Source organism: Anopheles coustani, chromosome 3 (assembly GCF_943734705.1).
Source record: "Anopheles coustani chromosome 3, idAnoCousDA_361_x.2, whole genome shotgun sequence".
NCBI classification, from domain to species: Eukaryota; Metazoa; Arthropoda; class Insecta; order Diptera; family Culicidae; genus Anopheles; species Anopheles coustani.
In genome coordinates this window covers 54,108,477-54,132,410 of record NC_071288.1, presented here as the reverse complement: position 1 = coordinate 54,132,410, position 23,934 = coordinate 54,108,477, and the positions used below count along the sequence as shown (strand labels likewise).

Genomic DNA, 23,934 nt, shown 5'->3' with positions numbered 1-23,934 from the left:
ATTGTGACGAGTTTCTGGCGGAAGGCAAGAAAGTAGTGCAATTCCGTCAATATTGACCTTGTGTAGTGTCGTGTGAAAGCCTTCGTCGAGCAAACATACGTTGTCTACCCCTGTTTCGCACCCTTTGGCTGGTACTTTATGGCACTCGGTTGCCCCTTTCCCGTATGGTAAACAAACCCCGTCCCAAGCTATCATATGGAGCCTGTCGCTTCCGATGGACCACCGGACTCGACGGATCGGCTTATCCGTCGACTGTGCGATGCCTGGTCGCAAGTGCACGACAGTCACTCGTCGGAGGAAATTTATCAGGTAACCACACGATTGGGAATCATTCGCAACTTACTATGATATGCATACACTACTACATATTTTTCAATCTCAGCGAAAACCTCACCTGGAAGAATTCCTCGAAGGATACTACCGACTTAGCGATGAAGACAGATTACAGCTTGATCATGTTAAGTAAGTAACCACGGAACCCGTAACGTCGGGCCCGCTTGCGCTTATCAACTTCCGGAAAGGCTGGATCTCTCCTTGCCTTGCTGAGGGAAGGGGAAATGTGTTGATAACCGGTGACGCTTGGAATTGATTGATTCCAAATCGAACTGACGAGAGTTCTAATCGCGCGGCACGCTTTTCTGCTTACTTTCTATGTCATGCCCACGGTTGCGGTTCGGTCCGCTTTCGGATGATGCTGCAGCCGGTACGAGAACATTTCATCGGCCTTATCTCGGCAGCTGCTACTGCTGATATACGAAATCTGTGATCCTACCGTCAAGCGATACGTACGACGAGCTGATTCAGCGGCAACGGTAGGATCCTCCACAAATTCTTCCACTATCGCAGAGACTCCACAATCAGACAGCGATGAGCTGCAGTGTGCTACAAAGTTGGATAGGACCGTTGACGAGGTATGTTTTTTTCTTCTCTCGTCCGACGTGCCGTAAAGCAGGGCTTCTTAAGAACTCGGCAATCAGGATGGGCAACAAACAAGCTTAATTGGATGCATATTTTTTTTCTCTTTGCATTGTAGCTAATTAATATTTTGACTAGGTCTGTGTTCTAGGAAAAGGTCAGGTCCTGTGACAGCAACATTTGTTATTATTGTTTCTGTTTACTCTTCAGACTTTAAGCCATTCAAAAACAATAATTTAAATTCAGATGTATTACAAGACCATCGTAAAAGAATTTCCATGGACTTTTTTTTAATATTCAAAATACAACAACATGTTTTCCAAATACAGCATGCTTTCGAAAGTCGTATAAACGGAAAGCTTTAATACAAATAGAATGTGGATGGATTGAAATCGCTTCCCGTTAGATTCAATTTATTCAGATTGGTTGTATTCTTGCTTACCAGCATTCGTACTTAAGAAACCCTGCTCTTACTGTTCTACCTGGACTACACATATCTTATCTTCGTTATTCTAATATGTACCTTTCCTTCCAGGTGACATTACCTCTAGATACGGAGTCTAGTGAAAGTCGGTGCCAATGGTTGAAGGATTTTTTCCTCCATGGTATCGGTGGTCTGTTTCTGCAAACGCTATCTAAAATAGGTGCCAAAGTAAGTGTTCTCTACGATCGCCTTTAAATAATCAAATCCATTCTACCTTACCTTACTTTACCTTGCTACTTTCCAATTTTAGGACATTGCAAATGGTCGTGAAATAACTGCGGTACTCGTTCGTATACTACCTACAACAAAATGGAATAACATGGAGCATGGGTTACCGGTCACGTCGCTTGAGCCACAGAAAGGCTACGGAGAGTTTGTTAGGGGCGTTTTAAAAATGCGCACATTCAACGGAGATTGGCGTGAATGTATGAAACGTAGCGGAGGGGGTATGGGCACCTCGTCAACTTTGTGTCGCTCGTTAGAATCTACCATTGGACAGACAGTGACTCTTATACGACAGTTAAGTGGCCCCAAAGTTGTCGCCGACACGATCGACTTCATCCAGGCGGCACAGTTTAGTGGCGCAGGTGGGCAACAACAGCCGGACAGAATTTCGGAATCGCAATTCTACGACACACGACTATCGCAGGATCAGTTTACGCTCACCGTGCTGAATCTGCTGGAAAGCTTGATCGTGCACGAGAATGTCCTCACGATCGACGAAAATTCGGTGACCGTATCCTGTCTGCGAGCAGCCCTGGAGCAACTGAAACGCCATGAGGTGATCGAGGAAAGTACCGAAAATCGGCTCGTCATCCGTCATAAACTGCTCGGCCTGGTGATGTTGTGTCTGAACAATATGTTCTTCCTCGAGACGCTCGACTCGAACGACATCAATTTGCGTATTGTCGCAACAGAGCTGCTGGAACTGTTGAAGAGTGAATTGCGCGAACGACCTTCGGACGCTATTTCCTGTGAGTTTATGTACAATCTCATCTACACGATCGTATCTGCGGTTAACCAGACGTTCCTTCACTTTTGTGACAACCTCGTCAGCGAGCAGCTGTTTATGGCGATCTTTAAGTTGCTCGAGAACAACTTGGACATCATTAAGCACACATACAGTTTGCTGCAGCTTCGAAGGCCCCCGCTGGCAAGTGGGGGAAACCTCTGGATACAGTTGGCACCAAGCAGTTCCAACAGTGGATTGGTAGAAATACTCATTAAAATGCTGCAAAATTTCATCTACGCCCTTGCACCGTCCCGGATCGGGAGCTATAAGCGGACCCGCAGGTGCAGCCGCCTTCGGTTGCATCATTCGCGACAGGGAGCACGCAGCGGCTACGTTTGTGCATTGGAAAATCTCTTATTGAATCTCTTCCCGCTGGTAAAACACTCCGATCAGCGTGCCCTGGCAACTTTCTTCAAGTCCTACCAGTTATGCTGCTGCAACACGAACGTACAGACACTCGAGGTGCTGATGAAGCTGTCCAACGACGAGTTGATACCGAAACTACGACTCCACTTTGCCAGCCGTGCCGTCGTGTACGCGATCTTCAATCGATCGCAGTGCGAAACATGCGAGTCCGATCGTGCTGCAAACACTTTCTACGAGCAGTTCACCCGGACGCACAGGGAAGTATTCCGGGAGTTCCGGCGGGTGGAAAATCGCACTCGCATGCCAACGTTTTTGCGCTACCTGCTCGATATTGTTCGTGCTGTGCCGTATCGTTTGCGTTCGTTTCTGTTGCAGGAGTTGGTTCTCGAACTGCTTACTGGGGAGTTGAAGCGGTTTGCTGCAGGCCGGGAATCTACTGAACCGGGCGCAGATGAACCTTTACCATCCATGGACGAGAGTGGAAAAGAAATTATTAACGGTTGTTTGGTAATTGTATGCCGAGCCGTTGCTGAAGACGAGCGAATGATAAAGCTTTTTTACCGTGACGAGATGATCCATCTTCTGCAAGTGTTGAGCGGCCGGCTGGAATTTGTCCATTGTATGCATCAAATTATGACCATCGGTATCCACTCGCAAGCGCTCGAGGGAAAGCTGGAAGAAATCCTGTTCACTAACATAGACAACCTCGTCCAGTATGCTGGGCAACTATTCGAGGCGATCACTACCTGTAAGCTCGGATTGTCACTAAAATCTTTCACGAGCACGTTAAACACCCGCGTGGAAGCACCACTCGAGACAACACTTCAGCTACACCTAGAGCACTGGAAAACGTTGAGACATCTGCTGAAGGAAAACGATCGTTTTCGAAAACGATTCTTTCGGCATTACGGTGGGGTGAAGGGCGTGCAACGGTTTATGGATCTCGCGTACAACTTGGTCAGCGTGTGTGTCTTTCCCGGAGCGACAGCCGCACGGTATGATTTGCCATCAAGCGCACCCGAAGCGCCCGCTTTCAAAATTCCCGACCATGGAGAATCGGTGTCAGTTGAACCGGAACGGCGCAGTGTGCTGAACATATTTCATTTTAACGATCAACTCATCGATGGCACGGTTTCCGGTGCAAGTTTCTACTACAGTGCCACCGACGAAACGATAACGATTAGTGCTGGCCCAAAGGAGGTTGTCGGCACACCGGAAGAGGACGAAGATTACTCGTTCCTTCGTGAACTCCGACTCGCCACGATTACCGGCCAGTGGGAAGTAGAATACAATGCGTTCGTTAACGGTACTCCCCCGTATCAGCGGACTAGCATCGGCCGTCGCGGTAGGGAACTGTTTAGCAAACTCGAAAAGAAATGGTCCCTCTCGGAGTTGTTCAACATACGGCAAATGTTGAGTGAGCTAATGGACGGCTATCTACCCGGGTCGAAAGATGGAGTTCCGAAAGGGCTCCCAAAAGATGCGCGATCGCTGCTGCTGCTGGACCAGCGTGGTGGTGCTACGGTTGTACGAAAGAAGCTAACCAGCCTCCTCGAGCTGATCCTGGGTTCGATGCAGCTGCTGATTAATGGAGACGTCACGACGATCGATGATGCAACGGTCGGCTCGCAGTCGGAGTTAGGTGAGTGTGGGTTGGTTTAAAAGGTTGTGTAAACCACGGATTGCGATCCGGTGGAGCGATAAGGCAAACATGGCATGGTCTGAGGGATTGATTGTCGTTAAAAGGAATGCTTGTTAGTTTTGTGGTGAGTTCTGTATTACGCGGAGTTCGTTTCACTTTGCGCAGAGGTACATTTTTCGTAAAGTTGTTTATTCCTATCCTTCAAAATCATAGTGGGCTTAGCTTAGCATGTTTATGTATAAAAAAGAAAGACACCAGTTCACTGCAGAGGGTTCAGCTACATCATTCGACGTGAAAGCAGTGAAATAAATACAGAAACCCTCTATATGTTGATGACCCCGGCGTGATATGAACACGCAACCTTACGATTTTTCGTTCTTGTGGCATATCGACCGTCTTCGGTCATACCTACCCAGTAAGGGTTTGTTAAACCTTTCATCTTGTGTACATGGATAGTCAGTCGTCGGCATAGGGAGAGTCAGTATCTTCGAAATTACGACGCAAAAGCGATTTTTTAAACGTTGCAACTGCAAGATTGTTTAGAACTAAAAAAGTTTTGTTATTAGAAAACTAAATTCAAGTAGTTCACTAGCTGAGTTTGTTATTCAGCGGTTTCTTCGCCAGAATTAATCAGTATCAAAAACCCAGCTTCTAATATGTAACGTGTGTGTGGTGTTCTTGCAAATAGCGTAACGCCTAATCTATTTTAACAAAAAAAGTTACAATTTGGTTCGTTAAAAATCTTCTATGTGATTAAAGCAATGTGAATACAATTCTGGCATTGTGGGTTACGAGTGATTCTTGTTTTAGGGAATGACTCAGAGTTCACTTTGTCTAATAGTCCTTTCAATTTCTATATTTATTTAATATAGGCATTTAAAATTTGTAGAACTACTCTTAGTTGAAGTGCCGAGAACGTAGTCCATAAATTCCATGTAATAGCATTAAATTTGGGTGTAAATATTATATTATTTTTGGCTAAAATAATCTTTGTTTTATATTTTCTGTTTTTTTGTTCATGCCGCAAAGCTTTAATCAAGAGATAGTTAATGCGCTGCTCGTTTTTTCGATGTTTATACAGTCAGTAAAATTCAAGCTTCGACTTTGTGGGGAATATGTGTCATTCTGTAAAAAAAACCGTTTCCCTTCACTGCAGTGGGGAAACCTGTTGAAGCCATACAATACTCGTCGATGCATACATGAACATCGGCTGCTTTTGATTCATCAGAAACCATCCAACAGTAGGACATTTGTTGTCTTTGTATTCGGTTTAGCATACAATTACGAAACATAGTTTTGCCGAGCGACATTAATTGAATTCTTTTCACTGCATTTCAGAAAGCACGATGCAAATTGCGCTACTGGAGCTGAAGAAGCTGCTGATGAGCAATGCGCTCAGTCACTGGGAGTGTCCCAACACGGCCAACGATGTGATGAACGTATTACAAGCACTGTTGAAGGTGGCTGAAATGCGGACAGAGATGATACCGCCTCCCCCAGCCGATGATTCCATATCCCAGAAGGAAGTTTTTCCGACGCGATCGTCCTCGTGCGAAGAGGATGACCGGCTTTCCGATCCACCACGATCGTACCACGACGAGCAGGTGCAAGACGATGCAAGCTCAACCGATGAGTCTTACACAACCGCCCGAGAAGATGGGTACGAGGGAGACGTGGAAATTGAACCTTACTCCCCGCAGGAACTGCTGGCAAAGAAGGAAGCGAAAGCCGGCCGTGGTAAACCGTGCGATTCGGACCGGTCACTGGCAGTGAGCGTGCAAATTTGTAACATTGTGACAGAACTTTTGGTGGAGCTGTCGGCTCGTTGCGTCGAACGACCGGATCACTGGTGCCAAGCGTTGGCGCAAATGATAGTGAAGCTAAACATGATCCGTACGCATCTCGGTGGTTCACTGTACCTGATCCGAGGGTTCGCGCTCGTTTTACGTACGAACGATTCGCGTTTGAAAGAGTTGCAGGCGTCCATCATGGATCTCATAGTCGATCTGGATAACCCGCAGGTGCTGGTAAAGTATGTGCAGCTGTTGGGCGAAAAGGACCCACCGGTACAGTTGATCCTCACCAAGCTGACAAACCTGTTCGAGACGACGAGCAGCGGATTGGAGTGCTACCAGAGCATCCATTACCCGGTGGTGCACGCGAATCGCACCTTTTCCACCACCAGCGATGTGTTGTTGGCGAAAAAAATTACCTTCCTGCGGGAGCATCATCTGTTCTTTAACGTTCGCTCTGGGTTCACCGATGCGGCGACAGTCGTGCCACTAAACTACGCCAACTTTTACCCTTGGCATGGCAACGGGTTTACCGTTGCGCTCTGGATGCGTGTGGAGCAACTGGCGGATCATTCTTCGCAGCCCGAGCTCACTCATCTGCTGTCGGTGGGAAGCGAAAAGCAACTGCTTTCGGTTTGTTTCAACTCGCAGCGTCAGCTAGTGGTACGGTACAGCAAGCCCGATCGGGTGATCACTCCCAGCAACACTAAACGCTACCTCGGTGTGGCTGGGGCACGCTCGGAGTGTTGCGAAAATTGTGCCAAAGAGATGCAGCATCTGTGGACGTACAAGCACCTGCTGCGGAGTATTACCGACGGAACTCCGCAACCGTTCGTACTCGATACGGCCGGAGCGCAGTGCGTGTACTGCTTCAAGCAGCTACCGGTCGGTGGACCTCCTACCCGAAAGGGATCGCAAGGAAAGGCGCTGCTGGATGATGCTGAGGGGCACTACGAAACGTCGGTGCTGGATGTGGGAAATCTGCGGCAGTGTACGATCGGACAGGATTGGTGCGTCCCCGAAGGTACCTGGACGTTGTTCACCCTTGCCGTTCAACAAACGGCCGACGAAACGATCGCTGTGACGATGACGCTCGATGGTGTTCAACGTTTAGCAAATCTGTTGCTTCCGAACGCCTGTCGGATACATATCGATACGGATCTAACGGTGCTCACCGTTGGCCACCGAGCCTCGACACCGACCGAGTGCTCCGTGGGCTACGATCTGGCCGGCGTACATCTGTTTAGCAAGTGTATCACGGACGAAGCAACCCTCGCGAACCTCTACGCCATTGGACCGAACTCGAGCAATTTCGCCGCTTTTGCAAACGGATCCATGATACCCAACTATGGGACACTGAACTTGGGCAAGCTTGTGGTTGATGATCTGCGGACAGTCGCGTCTCTGCAATTGCTCGAAAGAACCCACCTTGGGTACTTGAGCGCTTGCAAAGCGGACACCTTCGTAGGACGCAACGCGCAAACGATCGGACTGATGTCGTTTGGGGGGAAACTGCGCGCCACTGAACACAACTCCCTCCAGCGGTCACTGCTCGTTGCCGGTGGTGTGTCCGTAATGCTCGTGTGCTTTGCACGGGTCGTTGAAATCAGTGATTCACCGGCGCTCCATGCGGCAGCTCTCAAGTTGCTGCTACGTATAGCGCACTGTAATCACGATTTTTTCAACGAGTTCGTGCAGTGTAACTACCTCGAGCTCATCGGCATTGTGCTCAAGAGCAAAAAGTGCCACAAGGACATTGCACTGCTTGCGACGCTCCTCGAGACCGCGTTCGATCAGCCGATCTTGGCAAAACGAACCGATCAGTATCGCATCCTGCCGGGATCGGTTGCACGTGTGCGCTATCCGGGCATGATAACGTTCCTGCTCGAAAACTTCCACATCTGGATCGACCAGTCGGAGGAGGTGTTGGATCTGCTGCTCTCCACCCTGGCCACCGTGACACGCGACAAACACCCGGGAATGATGTATAACTGCCAACGGCTGCAGGGGGCCGGTCTAGTGCCTGCCCTGATCGACTTTTGTCGCGTAAATTTCGTAATCCCTGCGAAGACGGTTAAAATATCGCGAAACGCGGCCGATCTGCTCGTATCGCTCATTGCCATACTGTCACCTACTCCGCCGAAGGTTTCGCTGTTGAATGAAATCATGGAACTGCTGCTGTTGATGCATAAACCCACCGACAGCTACGTGACGCACGATCGACAAAAGTTTTACTTCAACATCAGCTCGCAGAATGGCGCCTCATCGTCATCCTCAGGGGGCAAACGGGGTGATAAAACATCAACCACGGCACAATCGGCAACGGGTGCCGGAAATATAAACCTACCGGGAACACCGAAAATGCAGCTTCGCGACCGAAGGCAGCTTCGTCCCACGTCGCAGCTAAGGAAAATTCTTCCACTCACCATTTCCGCCGGCAGTTCGTTTGAATCTGCCACAACAAGTTTCATTATCGACGCGAGCCAAAGTACGCCAGCGTCAACGAACACAAACACCTCGGGTTCAGCCACGATCACAAGTTCGGGCCATACTGCTCCACCGAAAAGCCCCAAACTGGCATCCCCGGGTACGGAGGGTAACACTGAAGAGTGCTACGAAAAACTTAACAAAGCGTTGGCGGACGGTAAACGGCTCAGGAAAAGTCTGATGGAAGGCATCGACAGGGGAAGCGCCAAACTAAAGTTACGTCGGTTGAATAGTTCACCTAACATGCGTCCGTCTCCGAACGGACGAAGGAAATTTGGAAGTGGTTCTCCCCGATTCGTGAGTAATTCGCCGAAGCTGCTATCCCAGTGTACTCGGAACGATCTTAATCGGGGCGGCACAGACCACCACCACCAGTCAGCGCCAGCGTCGTCCACGTTGCGGTACAAGTTTTTCGAGCAAAACTATTTCGCCACCGGCAACGACTTTCTGCAGGAGAGCTTCTTGCGTGTCATGTGCGACTTCTTGCTCATTCTGCCGGACAGTGATGCGCGAAAGTTTTTAAGCGGTGAAAATCGCATCCTCGAAACGCTTCTCATTCTGGCGAACAACGGAAACATCCGGATTCGCACGATGCTGCTCAATCTGGTCGCCGTCATTGACGATCGGATCGATGGTGGAGGAGCTGGCGGCGATGCCGGAGGAACCAACGCCATTCTGCAGCAGTACAGTGAGGAGCAATCGAAAGTGTTTTGGTATCATCTTGCCAACCAGATCGGCACGCATAGTGTCAATGGGGAGCTGATAGCCAGTTGCTATCGGTGGATAACGAAATCGAACGTGAATCCATTGTTATCGGTCCAGGGTGGTAGTGGTGGGGAAGAATCTCCCTTGTCCGCGTTACTGCAGCAGCAGGGCACGATTGAGGTGATTCGCGAGAACGGCCTGAACGTGCTGATTGCGATCCTCATACAGGCACACATCGATCCACCACTGTTCCATTGCGTGCTACAGCTGATCGAGTATATCTGCATCCGGCACCCGAAGCGCGCCGGCCAGTATATGATCGATAATGGGTTGGTGTGGGCACTGGCGAAGACGGTGGTCAAGATGAACGAAAAGGAGGAACGTATTCGGGAGGAAAGTCGTACCTATTTGCTCGACTTCTTGACAAGCTTTTCCCATCTGGTCATACTCAGCCCGGTCGCTAATGTGAGTTTGAATGTTTCACAAGCCATTTTGCGGACGGGTTTAATTTGGTTTTGAAAACACCTTTTTTTCTTACAGCCTTTTTGGGACCTGCTCAATGGATTGACGGTGGCACAGAAGCACAAAAGCGAACGGGTGACGCAAGCGGTGCGCGATCTTCATGCGGCGCTCGTTCGAAACGTACTTCAGATTTTCATCTTCCGGCCGAAACAATCGATCATTGGGAACAAGAATACCTGTAAGTATTACACTGCATTGAATCATGTTTTACTTATGGATTATATTTTAATTTAACATAAAGCAAATAAATTGATATGCACAAGAAGTTCTAATTCAATAAGTTTGAAAAGTTTATTTATGGTTGCTTTGCAGTATTTTTAAGCAAATTTTAAAGGTACAGCTTCAGATTTTTATTTGTGTCTAAATGAGTCGAACTATTTATTTAGTGAATATTTTAGTTGTTTAAAAACTGAGTTACTACGAAAATTGCACATTATATCAGAAGTAGAGTATCAAGATGTGGTTTACAGCGTGGAAACTCTTAGTAAAGGTGTAAAGTAATCCATCATTATTTGATTTGAATTTAAATGGGGTTTGAATCCCAACCGAGACCGAACCCTCCCCTGTACGAGAGGACTGACTATCCTCGTACACATAGGGTAAAAGTCTCGTAAGCCCTTAACGGGCAGGCATGACCAAGAGGTCGTTACGCCAAGAAGAAGAAGAAGTTAAATACCTCTCGTAAGATTTTTTATATCTAGAAACTTCGAATATTCTACCCCAAACTATTGACATATCAATATTTTTTCTTACTCTACAGCGTTTACCGTTGAACTGGTTGGTTCTAACCTTTCCAAGTCCGAGGTAAAAACCCGCTTCAACCGGCTGCACGATAAAGCGGTGCAGTTCGTAACGAACAGCGATCCGGAGGGGGAACTATCGGACGCTGAATGGGCTCTCATAAGACACCTGATGAATCGGACGCTCAATGGGAATCCTCGCGGTGGTAACATCATCCTCTGGTGTTTGCTACCGAAACGACCGATCCGCTTGAAGCTGTACACCATTCGGCAGCTGGGTCAGTACTTGGAGGGAGGTGGCAATCATTTGTCTGCGATCTGCGACGTAAAAATGCTCAAAGTGTTCGTTCAGAGCATCTTGTTGTTGAACCAGAAACACATCCCTCTGGAGGAGCTACGAGTGGTGAATGCGTTCTATCAGTCGATCGATGGAGGTCTTTCGCACGGCGCTAGCTGGAATTTGACGCAGACGTTGAAAGATTTCGAGTACCTTCGAACGATCAGTATGAACGATCAGGAGCAGATGATCCTGAAATCGATCGCACGCCAGGAAAAGTTGATCTACTCGTGCACGGTGGCGGCCATGCAGGTGACGCGCAATAGCGTTGAAAAGCAGAATCGACTGCGCAAGGAGCTGATCATACAACTGAGGAAAGATAACGACTATCGGTTCTACGACCAGTGGCAGCAGCTGGTGGGTCGGTTAACGCACGAAGACGCACCCTGGTACAACGGGGCCGCATATCCGGCCTCGTGGGAGCTGGATGATACGTACGGTCCCGATATGGCACTGAAACGGATGCGACGCTGTCCGCTTACGATCGACCGGAGGTTCCTGTTGAAGGAAACGCAGCCGGAAAAGGGGAACGAAGACGGAGGCGAACGGATGGCACTGTTGGCGTATCTATTTCCGGGAGACTACCACCGGGCGGAGTACTCGGTCGAGGAACAGGTCCTGTATACGTTTACGGTGCGTAAAATCACTCCGAGTCGGGAACTGGAGTGTGAGTGCATCATCACAAGCACGGAGCTCGTACTGAAGCCATACGACGTCGGTGCACTGGAGCTATACGATCTACACGATATTACAAAGATCTGGACAAAGCGCTACGAACATCAGGAGTCGGCGGTGGAGGTGTTTCTCAAGAGTGGCAAATCGCTGTTTATCGTTTTCGATCGCGATCCGAGCGAGCGGGCAACATTCGAGGGATTCTTCCACGATCTGGTAGCGCGTTATGGACGTGGGGAATTGGATTATCACACACAACTGTGGCGCGAAGGAGCCCTCTCGAACTGGGAGTATCTGATGTTGCTGAATCAGGTGTCGGGTCGAACGTTCCACGATCTTATGCAGTACCCGGTGTTCCCCTGGGTACTCGCAAGCTACGACTCGCCAACGCTGGACTTGCTGGCCGAGCGAACGTTCCGGCTACTGGAAAAACCGATTGCCGTTCAACATCGAGAGCTTGAGAAGCATTACATTAACAATTACAACCATCTGCGGCAGGCGGAGGAAAGCGGTGATCCGAGTGGGGCCGGAGGACGGAGAAAAATACAACCGTACCATTACAGTTCGCATTACTCCAATTCCGGCACTGTGTTGCATTTCCTGGTCCGAGTGCTTCCATTCACGTCGCTATTCCTGCAGTATCAGGACGATAGCTTTGACATCCCGGATCGAACGTTCCACTCACTGCAAACGACCTGGAATCTGGCTAGCAAGGACTCACCAACGGACGTGAAGGAGCTGATACCAGAATTCTTCAGCTTTCCCGAGTTTCTCGAGAACCAGGAGGGTTTCGATTTCGGAACACGCCAATCCGGAGAACCGGTAAATCACGTCGAACTGCCTCCGTGGTGCAATGGGTCGGCTCGTTTGTTCGTGCTCATTCACCGGCAAGCGCTCGAGGCAGGGATCGTTCGGAGACAGATAGCCCAATGGATCGATCTGATCTTTGGCTTCAAGCAGACCGGACAGGCAGCGATCGATGCGATCAATGTGTTCCATCCGGCGACTTACTGCGATTTCAGTGCGGCCGATATCGACGATCCGGTAATGAAGCTGGCACTGGAAACGATGGTCAAAACGTACGGTCAAATGCCGCGCCAGTTGTTTGATTTGGCACATCCCCCTCCAATCGTGTGTCCTCTGGGTGCAAACCCACCGACGGTGTTGGAGAACGTAATCGGATTGCGGTGGGGTTTATATTGCGGCAGTCCCGTGCTAGCGAACCCGAAACTGGTGAACGTTTGGGAACGACCCTCGAAGGACGGTCCCCGAATGCCGACTACATTGGTCGCATTGGAAGCGGATAGGATGTACGCCATGCCCGACCAGATGAACGTATTCCAGGGTGGACCCAAGAAGTACTACACCGTCAGCTGGGGAGAAGCGGACGATCGATTGAGAATCAGACCACTGCAGGACAGCGGTGTCTCCGGAGCACCAGAGAGCACCAGGGAACTGTGGTACGGAAGCAACGGATATGCCTGCGATCCCATCACGGCTTGTGGTACCGATCCGAACTGTACCAGTATATTTTTCGGCCACCGATCTGGCCGGATTGCCGTATTTCAGCGGCGTACCCGACGGAGACGGGTTTCGTTTTTCAACCAGCACATGCAACCATCGGTGACGATGATGGCACGGTCTCGGTCCACCTCGTTCCGCCGTTGGATCGATCGGAAGAGCGCCAACTTACGACGTAAGCTTGAGCTCGATCCTGACGATCAGCAACAGAACCAACAACAACAGTCGCAACAATCACAACACCAGCAACATCAGGATCAACCGGATGGTGACCAGATGGATTGGAACTATCCGATATATTTGCTCAAGCATCGCGCTCCAATCGGTGCGATACGCATCTCGATGGAATACAAAATCGTAGTGAGCGTGTCGATCGATGGATGCGCCGCCATCTGGGATGTGAACAGTTTGACGTACGTGCGCGAAATCCCCCAGCCGGTTAACATGCTGCATTCGATGATTACCCAGGTCGCGATCAGCCCGACGCTTGGTGATATAGTGCTCGTGCACTCGAACGCCAACGTTAGCACCGGTCGAACTGACGCCAGCGGTCCTGATTCTTGGTCCAGTGCTACACTAGTCGAAGAGGACGATAGTTTCGAGGTGACGGAAAATTACAATGTCGATTACGTGAACATCACCATGGCAACGACGACAACTAACCGGCGCGATCAGCTACGGCTGTACACGATAAATGCGCAGTATGTGGAGCACGTGTTCCTGGAGAGCCCAATCCGGGCGGTAACGTACTCCACGGTCAAGGAGGGCTGCGGAGTCAATTGCATCGTGGTGGCGCTAGAGAGTGGCATTATGCGGTTCTATTCCAGCTGGAATCTAGCGCTGCTACGAGAGGTTAACGTTGAACCCAATGGTATTAGGTGGTAAGTGAAAAAAAGATTGGCATTATATTGTTATCGTTGTCACACACGTATCAAAAGATAGTTAAAGATTCATTAGTTCGATGGCACTTTTTTTCTCTATGCATTTATTTAAAACCGTAAAGGATAGAAGAACAATAGAACTAGTTTATCCTTATCATTTACTAAACGAATTACCTGGTAGATTTATGTTTTGCATCGGATGCAACTTCCAATGAAATGAAACATACGGTTTCAAATAATAATCCTAATTTTTAATAATTTTTTTTTCTATTTTCAGTGTTCTTTTTTCAAAGAATCAACATCTATTACTATTGACCGGCAACGGCACAGTTCAGACATGGTCTGCTGAAGGTCTTCCCGGTCCGCTACCATCCATACAAGAGCCATATCAGCCAGGAGGGTAGGAGAAACCACGATTGTGATGCAAAAGGACGTTATTCTAATTGCTAAAAAAGTTATATCTCGATCGGTGAAAGCCGGAGTGTCCGTTGGATAGTGTGTATTTTGTTATCAGTGTTATTGTCGTAATATCATTAGATTCGTACGCGTTAGGGATGAATATTGTTGAATCGAAAGCAAATAAAAACACAGATGAAGTTATATTTTACTCGCACGCAACTCTGCTCGCGCAATTTTATTTTGCTCCGAATGTATCAAGAAATGGTAGGTCCTTGACCTGTATTCCATTTCGTAACAGAAGCTTTATCAGATCAACCGAACTCAATACCTGGCCGGTGACGATGTGGGGAAACTTTTGAGCTTTACCTTCCTGGTAGATGAAGGCGATGCGTTTGCTCAGAAAATCGGATAGATAGCTAACATGGGCTACCTTTACGTAGCGCCGTTCCTGGTCGTCATACAGCTCAACATCGACGCGCATAGATTCCGCCGGTTGTAGCTCTGGTGCTGTCACTTGTACGATCCGGTAACCGACGGGAAGCTGATCGTAGAAAGTTCGACAATGTTGCACCGTTTCGTCGAACAGAAGCTCCGCTTCCTGTGCGGTTTTGCATGCACCAAACATGTGCACTTCGTTTGACTGTGTCTGCTCGAAGTGATACCGCTTTCCACTCGCGACCAACCGCAACGGGAGCACGGACGGGAACACGCAAAGTTTGGTAAAATAGCCGAGAAATCCGAGCAACGATCCACCGCCGCATAGGTGGAGCAGGTTCACTTTGTCCTCTGGTTCGTCGTCCTCCCGTACGAGATAGAGTGAGCCTTTGGGCACCATGGCCGCCTCCAGGAGGAACGTGCGCACGAAATCAGGATTACAGAAGAGAATGTATTTCTGCTCCTGGAACGTTTCACAGCATCGCATTGGCAGCCGGAGGTCCATCCAGGCCGCGTCGCCCGTCAGGTACAGACAGGACGGACCAAACTGTTCAAATTGTTCCTCTACGAGGTTATGCTGGCCAGAAGATTTGCTAGACGGGGGTGCATGTTTTTCGTGGAGTACTTTCCCGCTTACCTCGGGCGTCCTCTCGTGAAGATCGTTTGGGATGGCCAGGAAATTGTTGGCGATGAATGAGTCCGCCACCGCGTAGCTTCGTTCTTTCAGCATTTTTAAGTCATCACGCGCCTGTACCGCTCGTGCTTTCAGTGCTTTCTTTTCCTCTTCATCGGTAGACTGCTGTATTCGCTTCTGCAGCTCTGTGCGACACCGTTCGATGTCTTGCTTTCGTTTTTCCACATCCCGGTACAGTTCCCACTGCAGTTTGAGGTTATCACAGTCGATGGGATATGCGCGAAGGCGCACGATTCGCTTTAATCGTTCAAAATCCCCAAGTTTATGTTTAAAGTCGAGGTACGGAACGAGCACAGCGAACTGCTCCCGAGCCTTGTCGCCGGTTAGGTAGAGCGCCGATGAAAGATACCTTTTGAAGAGTTTTGACGAATAATGTAGCTTTAACATTTCAACGAGCACTAATTGTAATCTCACTAAACTGATATTTCTTTTAAAATCGGTGCAATAACACTGTATCAACTTAAAATAGGCTAATGTTTAAGCAGACTGGGAAATTTATGCAATCATTTGTAGCCGGTCTGGTTTGTTTACCAATCACCGTATCAAACTGACAGCTTACTTACAAGGTTACTTTAACAAAGCTTCAAATTCCAACGGTCACAAATTGAATAATGGGGCCCATTTGTTTGTAACTTTTTATTATTCCGTCCGATTTCCGTCCGAAAGGTCTTCTCAACTCAAATAACTCGGTCGAAAGTGGAACATTTCCTGGAGACATAGACCTTTGAAGGATTAACAACCCATAGGGCCACTAAGGTCATATGTCCAGATGACCCTTTCAGTAGAATCAAATGTTTACTGAAATAGGCATTGGTGACATTAAATTAGGACCATACATAATTAATATCTGCAGCACCAAAGACACACATTTGCTGTAAAGCGATAGAAGGGGAAAATATCTACAAAATGTACAAGGAAGACACAGAATGGAGTACGCAACTTTTCAACAAATTGATATTTTTTGCATTTTGTTTTATTTTACCATTCTCGGTTTAAACAGATTTTCCCCCCAATTAGCAAAATACTTTTTCGTTCATCGTCAATTTTTTCGTGCACGTCTCATATCCGACCTTTCGTCCGGTGCGCCGTTTCTGTCGGTTGCCACGGCCACCGTCGAAAGTGTCCCATACTATTCTCCAAACTTCACTTTTTTGCCTACTTTTGCAGTCCTGAAAGCTAATCCAATCGAAACACGTTTCGCAAACCAGCATGAAATCTACCGCTTTTTCATTCCCATTTTTCCCCGCTTTGTGGTAACGAAGAAGAAATTGATTCTACAAAAGCTCATTAAACTACACTAACAAAAAAAATGCACATTTTTACTTCAGACACGATCGATAAAGCAACGAGGAAAAGGAAACTTATGAGGATGAAAATACGACACTCGTGCTCAGAAACAAAAAACAATCATTTTATAACCTACTTGTTGCACTTGATGATGATGTGTAAGGAAACTAATAAAAATAGTCCGTCTATTGCATACCGGTATGCCAGCCGCATATCATATGTTTACTGAAAATGCACAATAAATAAATATTATGCTTAGCGTTTCTTCGCTGGCGAAGACTAGATTCAACACAAAATAGGGATATAAACAAACCAACAAGAAAAAAAAATGCACAAACGTGAGAAGCTAAGCTCCCCGGTCTGCCTTCTGCGCCTTCGTGCGAAAAATAAATACTAACGACGGTAAGTTGTCTGCTGAAACACAGCCTCTTCCCGCACCGTCGATCTTTACAATACGTTATATCACTTATGTATGTACTCCAACAATACCTGGGTACGCGTTTGATTAGCCCCAAGGGGATGCTTTCATCAGTAGCACGTGGCATTAAGTCATGTGTGCGTAGCTCTTGTGTCTTTCTGTTCGTTTTTTTTTTTGGCGAGTATGCTTGTTTGCTTATTTGCGTTTTGCTCTGATGCCATATGTTGTCATGACCGTTTGATTTCTTTCACCAGCACATTTCAACTATGACGGTGTACTGCAGCATAAGCCTTGTGGTGGCATGGGCACGGTTGGATTGCGGTCCTGTGGTAAGTCACGTTATGCCTTTTTCCATCAGCTAACATTAATTAATGGTATCCTCTTTATCGAGAGCCCGTACGTGTTCTTTTTTTGGTAAGTTTAGTTGATTACGCTCACTATACGCTTCTAAAACTATAAGAAATTTTTCGTGAGTTTTGCCTATCCCGTGTATGTTCATTTCACTGGTAATGGGGATGGTGGTAGTATAAATCTTCAGTCACTGTTTTCTTTTCGTACATCAAAAGCATAAAAGCGTCGTTACCAAACGAAGTGAGACAGTATGGGGAAGACGGTAGCAAAACAATCCTAGAGGCGGAAAGTAATAGTAGTAGTTAGCAGACCACTAAGGACCAGTGTGTCGACGCCAGGGACGACGGTAAGTGTCAATGCACTGGGGATGGAAGGAGCGGGTGTGGAAACGCCGGGAAATGTCGATGGGAATGCCGATGTGCAGGGAGTTTTACAACTAGTCCAGCGCAATGCCCTGTATCCAAGAGCTGAGATCGCTGCTGTCCGATTCCATGACGATCTCCTGTGGAGAGTCCGGCGTCAGGAGGATCTGGGCCGCGGTTCGGCCACTCAGGTAGGCACCGTGCACCGTCGAGTAGAAGTTCGCGTGCGTATGTTCACCGGCGAACATCACCGAAGGCTAAAAAATAGAAATAAAATTGTGTGAAGCTCGACTTTTGTCTTGCAATGAACTAAATGAAATGAAAGATCACCGATCGTCAAACATTTTCCGAAGGTTCACAAAGCACCAGATAGCAGGTGTTCGTCTTTTTTCCGCAATAGATTGAATGGATGTTAAACTCAAGAAAAATGAAGCCTGAAATTTATCATAAACTAATTTGCCAAAGTGAAATCAACCATATGTTTTAAAATATGTTATAGTCCAACATTAACAACGCCCGGAAAAGATTAATGATAAAAGCTTCTAATATATGTTTCAAATACTATTTCATCCCACGGTGTATTTACCTTCGATTGATGTGGACTCGAGTAGAGCGGTTGGGCAATGTTGTCGATATCGTCCTGCGAGGCCCCGACGGCGATGGCCGTGTACGAGCCACGACTGAACGGTTGCTTCTTCCAGCTGGTACACACGCACCGCTTCGGCTTCGGCACGAACGGATCCTTCAGGAACTGGCGCAAAATGTCGGTACACCGCTCGGCAACAATCTCGTGCGATAGCGTTTCCATGTACTCCGCCTCCCGTCCCGATATCCAACCGAGCAGCAACGTGTCGGAAACCTTCGAGAATGAGTATATCTTTTTGTACCAGCTGTCCTTCAACCGCTGCTCCAGATCACCCTCTTCCTCGGGCGATGGTTCCTGCTCCCACAGGAGCATTATCTCACTGATGGTCGCGTTAAGGAACGGGCGATCGTACTCGAGGAATATCTTGTCAACCGTACCGAACAATAGACTATCGATCGATTCGACCTTGTACTGGGGTAGGGCGGGCGCGAACAGTGTTTCACTCTGTTCCTTCAGCACCCCCAATGGGAGGGTACAAATCACATGGTCCGCCTCGTACACGGTGCCGTTCTCGCACTCGACGAGCACATTGGCGGTGGAGTTTGCAAGCACACTGGCGATCGCGCTTTCTTCCGATTGCTGCCCACCGGCCACCGGTACCCCCGTAACGGTCCGATCAGAATCATCCGATGCGTTGCCATCGTCTTCGTCTTCCTCCGGGATTGCATCACGTGCGCTAGTGCCCGCTGGCATCCGGTGGACCGCTTTCCGTTTCCAGTGAATTCGTTTAACCGGACACGACAGCATGATATTATCCTTTGGCAGATTGTCACACAGCGGCTTCAGGATCGAGCTGTACCCGGACGGCAGCACAATGTTGCCACCCTGCAGCTCGGTGTAGCTGCCCAGCTCGAGCAGGTCGATCTCGTCCATGCTGTGGCAACCGGTAATGCACGTTTCCCGCTTCAACAGACACTCGAAGATGAGCCGGCGAAGGTGTTTCTCCTTCTGGCACTCGACGTTGTTGAGATACAGGTCCACCTCTAGGTTGATGTGTTCCCCCACGCTGTGTATGTCCGGTGGCGGAAGGTACTGGCAGAGGAAATATTCTTCGCAACGCCGCAGAAAGCACACGTATGCTTCGTAGATTTCCTGCAGAATCTGAAACGGGACCTGCTTGCCGTCTTCGGTGGCCGCGACCACCTTGTGGGGCTTTGGTATGTTGATGATGCTGACCAGACCGTGCTGCATGGCCAGCTCGAACATCGGGTTCCCGAGCACGCCATGGATCCAGTTTGCACCGAGTTCGATCTGTAAGCAAATCGAAAAAAGGGAATAAAAGTGAATCTACACTCAGAAACAGGTGTCAACTGTGTCCCTCCCCTCGAGCAATGTTTATCAGTTGTTGCTCTTATCTTCTACGTGCAGCAAAAAGTTATCGGCTAAATGTTGGCAATGCAAAAAATGCAACTCGACCCCGATCAACGCCGACGCCTTCCAGGATGCAATTTTACACTGATAAATAATCGATATGCGGGGGATCACTTACATAAGCTCCACCGGGAAAAAAGCAACAACAAACTGAACTACTAATTTAGCCCTCCCCCACCCCAAGAAACATGTGTTTATGTCATATTTTTTACCTTTTGCGGTCCCATATCGATCGACACGATACGTCCGCCAACACGGTTGCGCCCCTCGAGGATGAGAAAATCCGTGCATCCGTTCTTCGCCAGGTGGTTGGCCGAGGAAAGCCCTGCCATCCCGGCGCCCACGATTATCACCTTGTGTTTACGCTTTTCACTCATCGCTGTGTTTGCCGTGTCTTCTTTCGCACTCCCATCGTCGCCCATGGTTGTTTTTCTTCTGTTTTTTTCTTTCCTGTCTGTGTGGTTGCACGGATGGGGCGAGCGTTTTCACCAGTCGAATTTTCCGACCTCCGACGGATGGCGTTTTCTTTTCGGTCTTCTTCGGGCGATCCTGCTCAAGGTTGACCGACGTGGGACTGCCCCTGGTGGGGCAGGAGCCGGGATGCGATATCCCTTCAGCCTACACGATACACGAATGCACACACACGCACATACACCAATTGTCTGCACCGGAGGCGGAAGCGGAAAAATGTTCCCTATGCCCCCAATAGATAATTGTGTTTCACTGCATCCGTCGTGTACGATACTGTTCTGCGGCACTCTTGAACAGTGGAGAATAAATAAAAAACAACATTGCTTTTGACGTTCTGTTTTGGCTTCTTCTACACACTAGTGTTGGGATTCGGAAAATTCGAAAACTCGACCCTAGACTGATTCCAAAGATTTGGATCCCATTTGACGGATTCCAAACCCGACTCTGATCAGAGCTCTGATCATGGTATGAACAGGTATCTGATGGAACACATGACAAAGCATTTTCCATAGCTCGCATCATACATAGTTTGGTGAAAAGATTGAAACTGCGCGCAAAACTGGCATCAACAAGCTTCCAAAACCTTGGTCACAAGTGGACATAATTGCTAAAATAACTAATTTCTCAATAACTTTTTAGTGGCTTGGCCAATTTTAGAGCCAGACCTCTCAAACGAAAGGACTTTTCCAGGGGATGGGATAACGATCCTGATGGCCCTTCTGACCATGCTTAGAATCGATTTAGCCTTTGGATCAATTCAACCATTGATTTTATAATTGTTAAAGTTACAAATAATATGAACAATCGGTAAGTTTGGTAAGTACGCATGATATGATGGATTGGGACTCGGATTCGAAGATCCGGATCTCAGAATGGATTTGAATCGAAAGATTCGAATCCCTATAGGGAGTCAGTTTCCTCATCACTAGCTTCTTCTAACAGCTGCGAACTATCAAGTTGACACAAGGTGGCACAAGGTTACGAGAGCAAAGCTAAACTGGTGGGAAAGCTTTGTTCCAGTCAACTTGGTTTTTAGCACAAAACGTTGACGAAAATGATTGTTAGAACAGTTGAAGCGCCATCTGGTGCCGTTCAGATTTAGGCAGCGCTCTGTGAACAGTCCAACAAACACGACAAACACGACATTGTTCGAAGGGTGCTCTGCGACTTGTCGTGAAGAACTGTCACTCTCCCAGCAGCAAGGTAGCAGAATAAACAAGGTATCTACTGTTTCTCCGTGGGATACAGCCCTGCACGACAAAATCAAACTGTTTTGTTCTGTGTCGTGTTTGTCGGACATGTTCGATGCAGGTTGACAGAGCACCTCCATACGATTGCTTGGGTTTGATCGTTTTTTTTTTTGTCGTGTTTGTCGTGTTTGTCTTGTTCGATAGCTGACAGAGCGCTGCCTTATGCTGAACTCCTGATGCTATGCAATATGCAACACATAAGAAAAGAGAACTTATGAAAGAGAGGACCTACATATTTTAAATTTAAATTTTCAGCGTTGTTTCGATTAAAAGTAAAATAGATATTGACCCCTTCGTAGTTTTAGCATTTTTTAGATTTTTTGTGATTTACATCAATACTGCGGCAAAAATGTGAAGGAGTTAAAATGCTATTGAGACAGATAATTCCATGATACTTTTTGCTTTGTTACGAACAGTTAAACCTATTTTCATCTAGGATAATTGCAAAATTATTACCACCCTTGCACATGGATACTGCTGTGGACAAAATATCTGCACTTTCATTTGCAAAAGAAAACTTCCGAATTTAGATTTCCATTCGATTTCCTCGAGTAGGTGTGGAGCTTCGTAAATTTCTTTGGGATTATATTCATCCCCAGGCGACCCCACCTTCACTTTCGGGATTTGTTTGTTTTTCTCGTTTAAGGGCCCTCGTGGGGCGTGGGATGTGGGGGAAAAATGGTCGCATACAATAAATACTGGGAACGTGATCGCGCGCTCCCGTCCTAAGGCCCTGCTGTGGACATTTTGGTTGCGGTCAGGATGAAATCGTAAACGTACAAAACTAACTAAAACGTACACACACACATGTATGTTTTTTTCTAGGAATAATTTTTTGGGTGGGAAAATAGTATACCAGACCTGCAGCGGTACCGTCGGTAGCATAAACATAAGTAAAAGTGTAGTAGAAATTATGTGGGCTGTTGAAGCCGTAGTAGTAGTAGTAGTAGTAGTAATAGTAGTAGTAGTAGGCAAAGGAGTAGTAGTAGTAGCATCGTGGGATCAGATAAAACAAATATCGGTGCCATGGTCGGCCGGTTTTTCTGTATATCACAAATATGGTAACACGATGGCGTCCATCTGTAGACGGGTCGCAGCTATAAAAGTTAACTTTTAAAGAGAAAACCGATGCGAGACAAAATTCACACACAAAATAAAACATATTAAAACGTGTCATCGGCTCGACAAAAACACGGATCAGCCGAACATAACAAAAAAACGAGACAAAACGAGCCAAGCATAAAGCCGCGAAAATCGTGTGATGCCAAAAATAAAACGATCATCCTCGACTGCCGCGCTGTGGACCTTTGTGTGACCGAGCGCGTGAACATAAGCGTTTGGCAGCATGGGAAGCGGTCCCGATGGTGACGCGGTCCTCCGGAACATCTCGGACCGGGAAACGACGCGAGACCCGAGGTCGGCGAAAGAGGCGGTGGAACAGGCAAAGTAATTGGAGCAAGCTCGCGGATGAACAGAATTGAAAAAACATGCAGAGGAGAACACCAGCAGAAGCAGATGTAGAGTTGTGGGGCTAATTGGAAACCAGAGAGGAGAGCAGGGTCCGGATGACGAATGAAAGCGAAGCCCCAACACACACGCGAAACGAAAAGCATCCGCATCAGCAGACGAAAACTCGAGAAGGAAAACAAATCGACCGACCCCGCGGGACCCGTTTCACCCCTTTCCACCGCTATTCCACATGTTGGTTAACTGCGATCTCCTGCACCGTTTGCGCGATGAGAGTGAACGGATGATCTTTCCTGTCATCGTCGTCGACTACTGCGATCTTTTCCCGGCCGCTCACCGACAACTCTGTTTTTATGCTTTTCTTCTCCGACGGCTGTTTGCGCTGTCAGTTCGTCTGAAGCGCCTGGAATGGTACACAGCTGGTTCCCGGCTTACAGACACCAACACACACACACACACCCCGCGGAACACCTAGCCCATCCTCCGATCGTTTCTTTGCTTTACTTTGTTGGCTGCGGCCGCCAATTCTAGTGATGGCAGCGGAATTCTTCTGTCCACGAAGACGTTTGGTACTAAATTTGGAAGAGAACGAAACGAATGGAACAAAACGTTCCTGTACACACACTGACGAACGCAAACACAGTATACACTCGTACACTACGTGGCCAAAATCATCCACCGGAAATTGATAGCCATGTTTTGAAGA

General features: G+C 47.8%; 3 protein-coding genes across 3 annotated transcripts; 1 reads left to right on the top strand and 2 right to left on the bottom strand.

Annotated features, from left to right (window-relative positions):
• Positions 1–195: 195 nt before the first annotated feature.
• Positions 196–14,690, top strand: LOC131262895 (lysosomal-trafficking regulator). The gene is made up of 10 exons (XM_058264991.1): positions 196–309; positions 383–462; positions 701–911; positions 1,451–1,567; positions 1,650–1,845; positions 1,882–4,423; positions 5,762–9,869; positions 9,945–10,104; positions 10,687–14,077; positions 14,355–14,690. The coding sequence occupies exons 1-10, from the start codon at positions 196–198 to the stop codon at positions 14,479–14,481; spliced, it is 11,046 nt and encodes a 3,681-aa protein (XP_058120974.1). The 3' UTR covers positions 14,482–14,690.
• Positions 14,675–16,135, bottom strand: LOC131272582 (serine--tRNA synthetase-like protein Slimp). Its single transcript, XM_058274386.1, has one exon. It carries the CDS (start codon positions 15,990–15,992, stop codon positions 14,712–14,714), a length of 1,281 nt encoding a protein of 426 aa, XP_058130369.1. The 5' UTR covers positions 15,993–16,135; the 3' UTR covers positions 14,675–14,711.
• Positions 16,136–16,992: 857 nt separating this feature from the next.
• LOC131261222 (peroxisomal N(1)-acetyl-spermine/spermidine oxidase) lies at positions 16,993–20,795 on the bottom strand. The gene is made up of 3 exons (XM_058263192.1): positions 20,253–20,795; positions 18,610–19,920; positions 16,993–18,280 (listed from the first exon to the last, which is right to left on the bottom strand). Exons 1-3 carry the CDS (start codon positions 20,460–20,462, stop codon positions 18,098–18,100), a joined length of 1,704 nt encoding a protein of 567 aa, XP_058119175.1. The 5' UTR covers positions 20,463–20,795; the 3' UTR covers positions 16,993–18,097.
• Between the last annotated feature and the right edge of the window lie 3,139 nt (positions 20,796–23,934).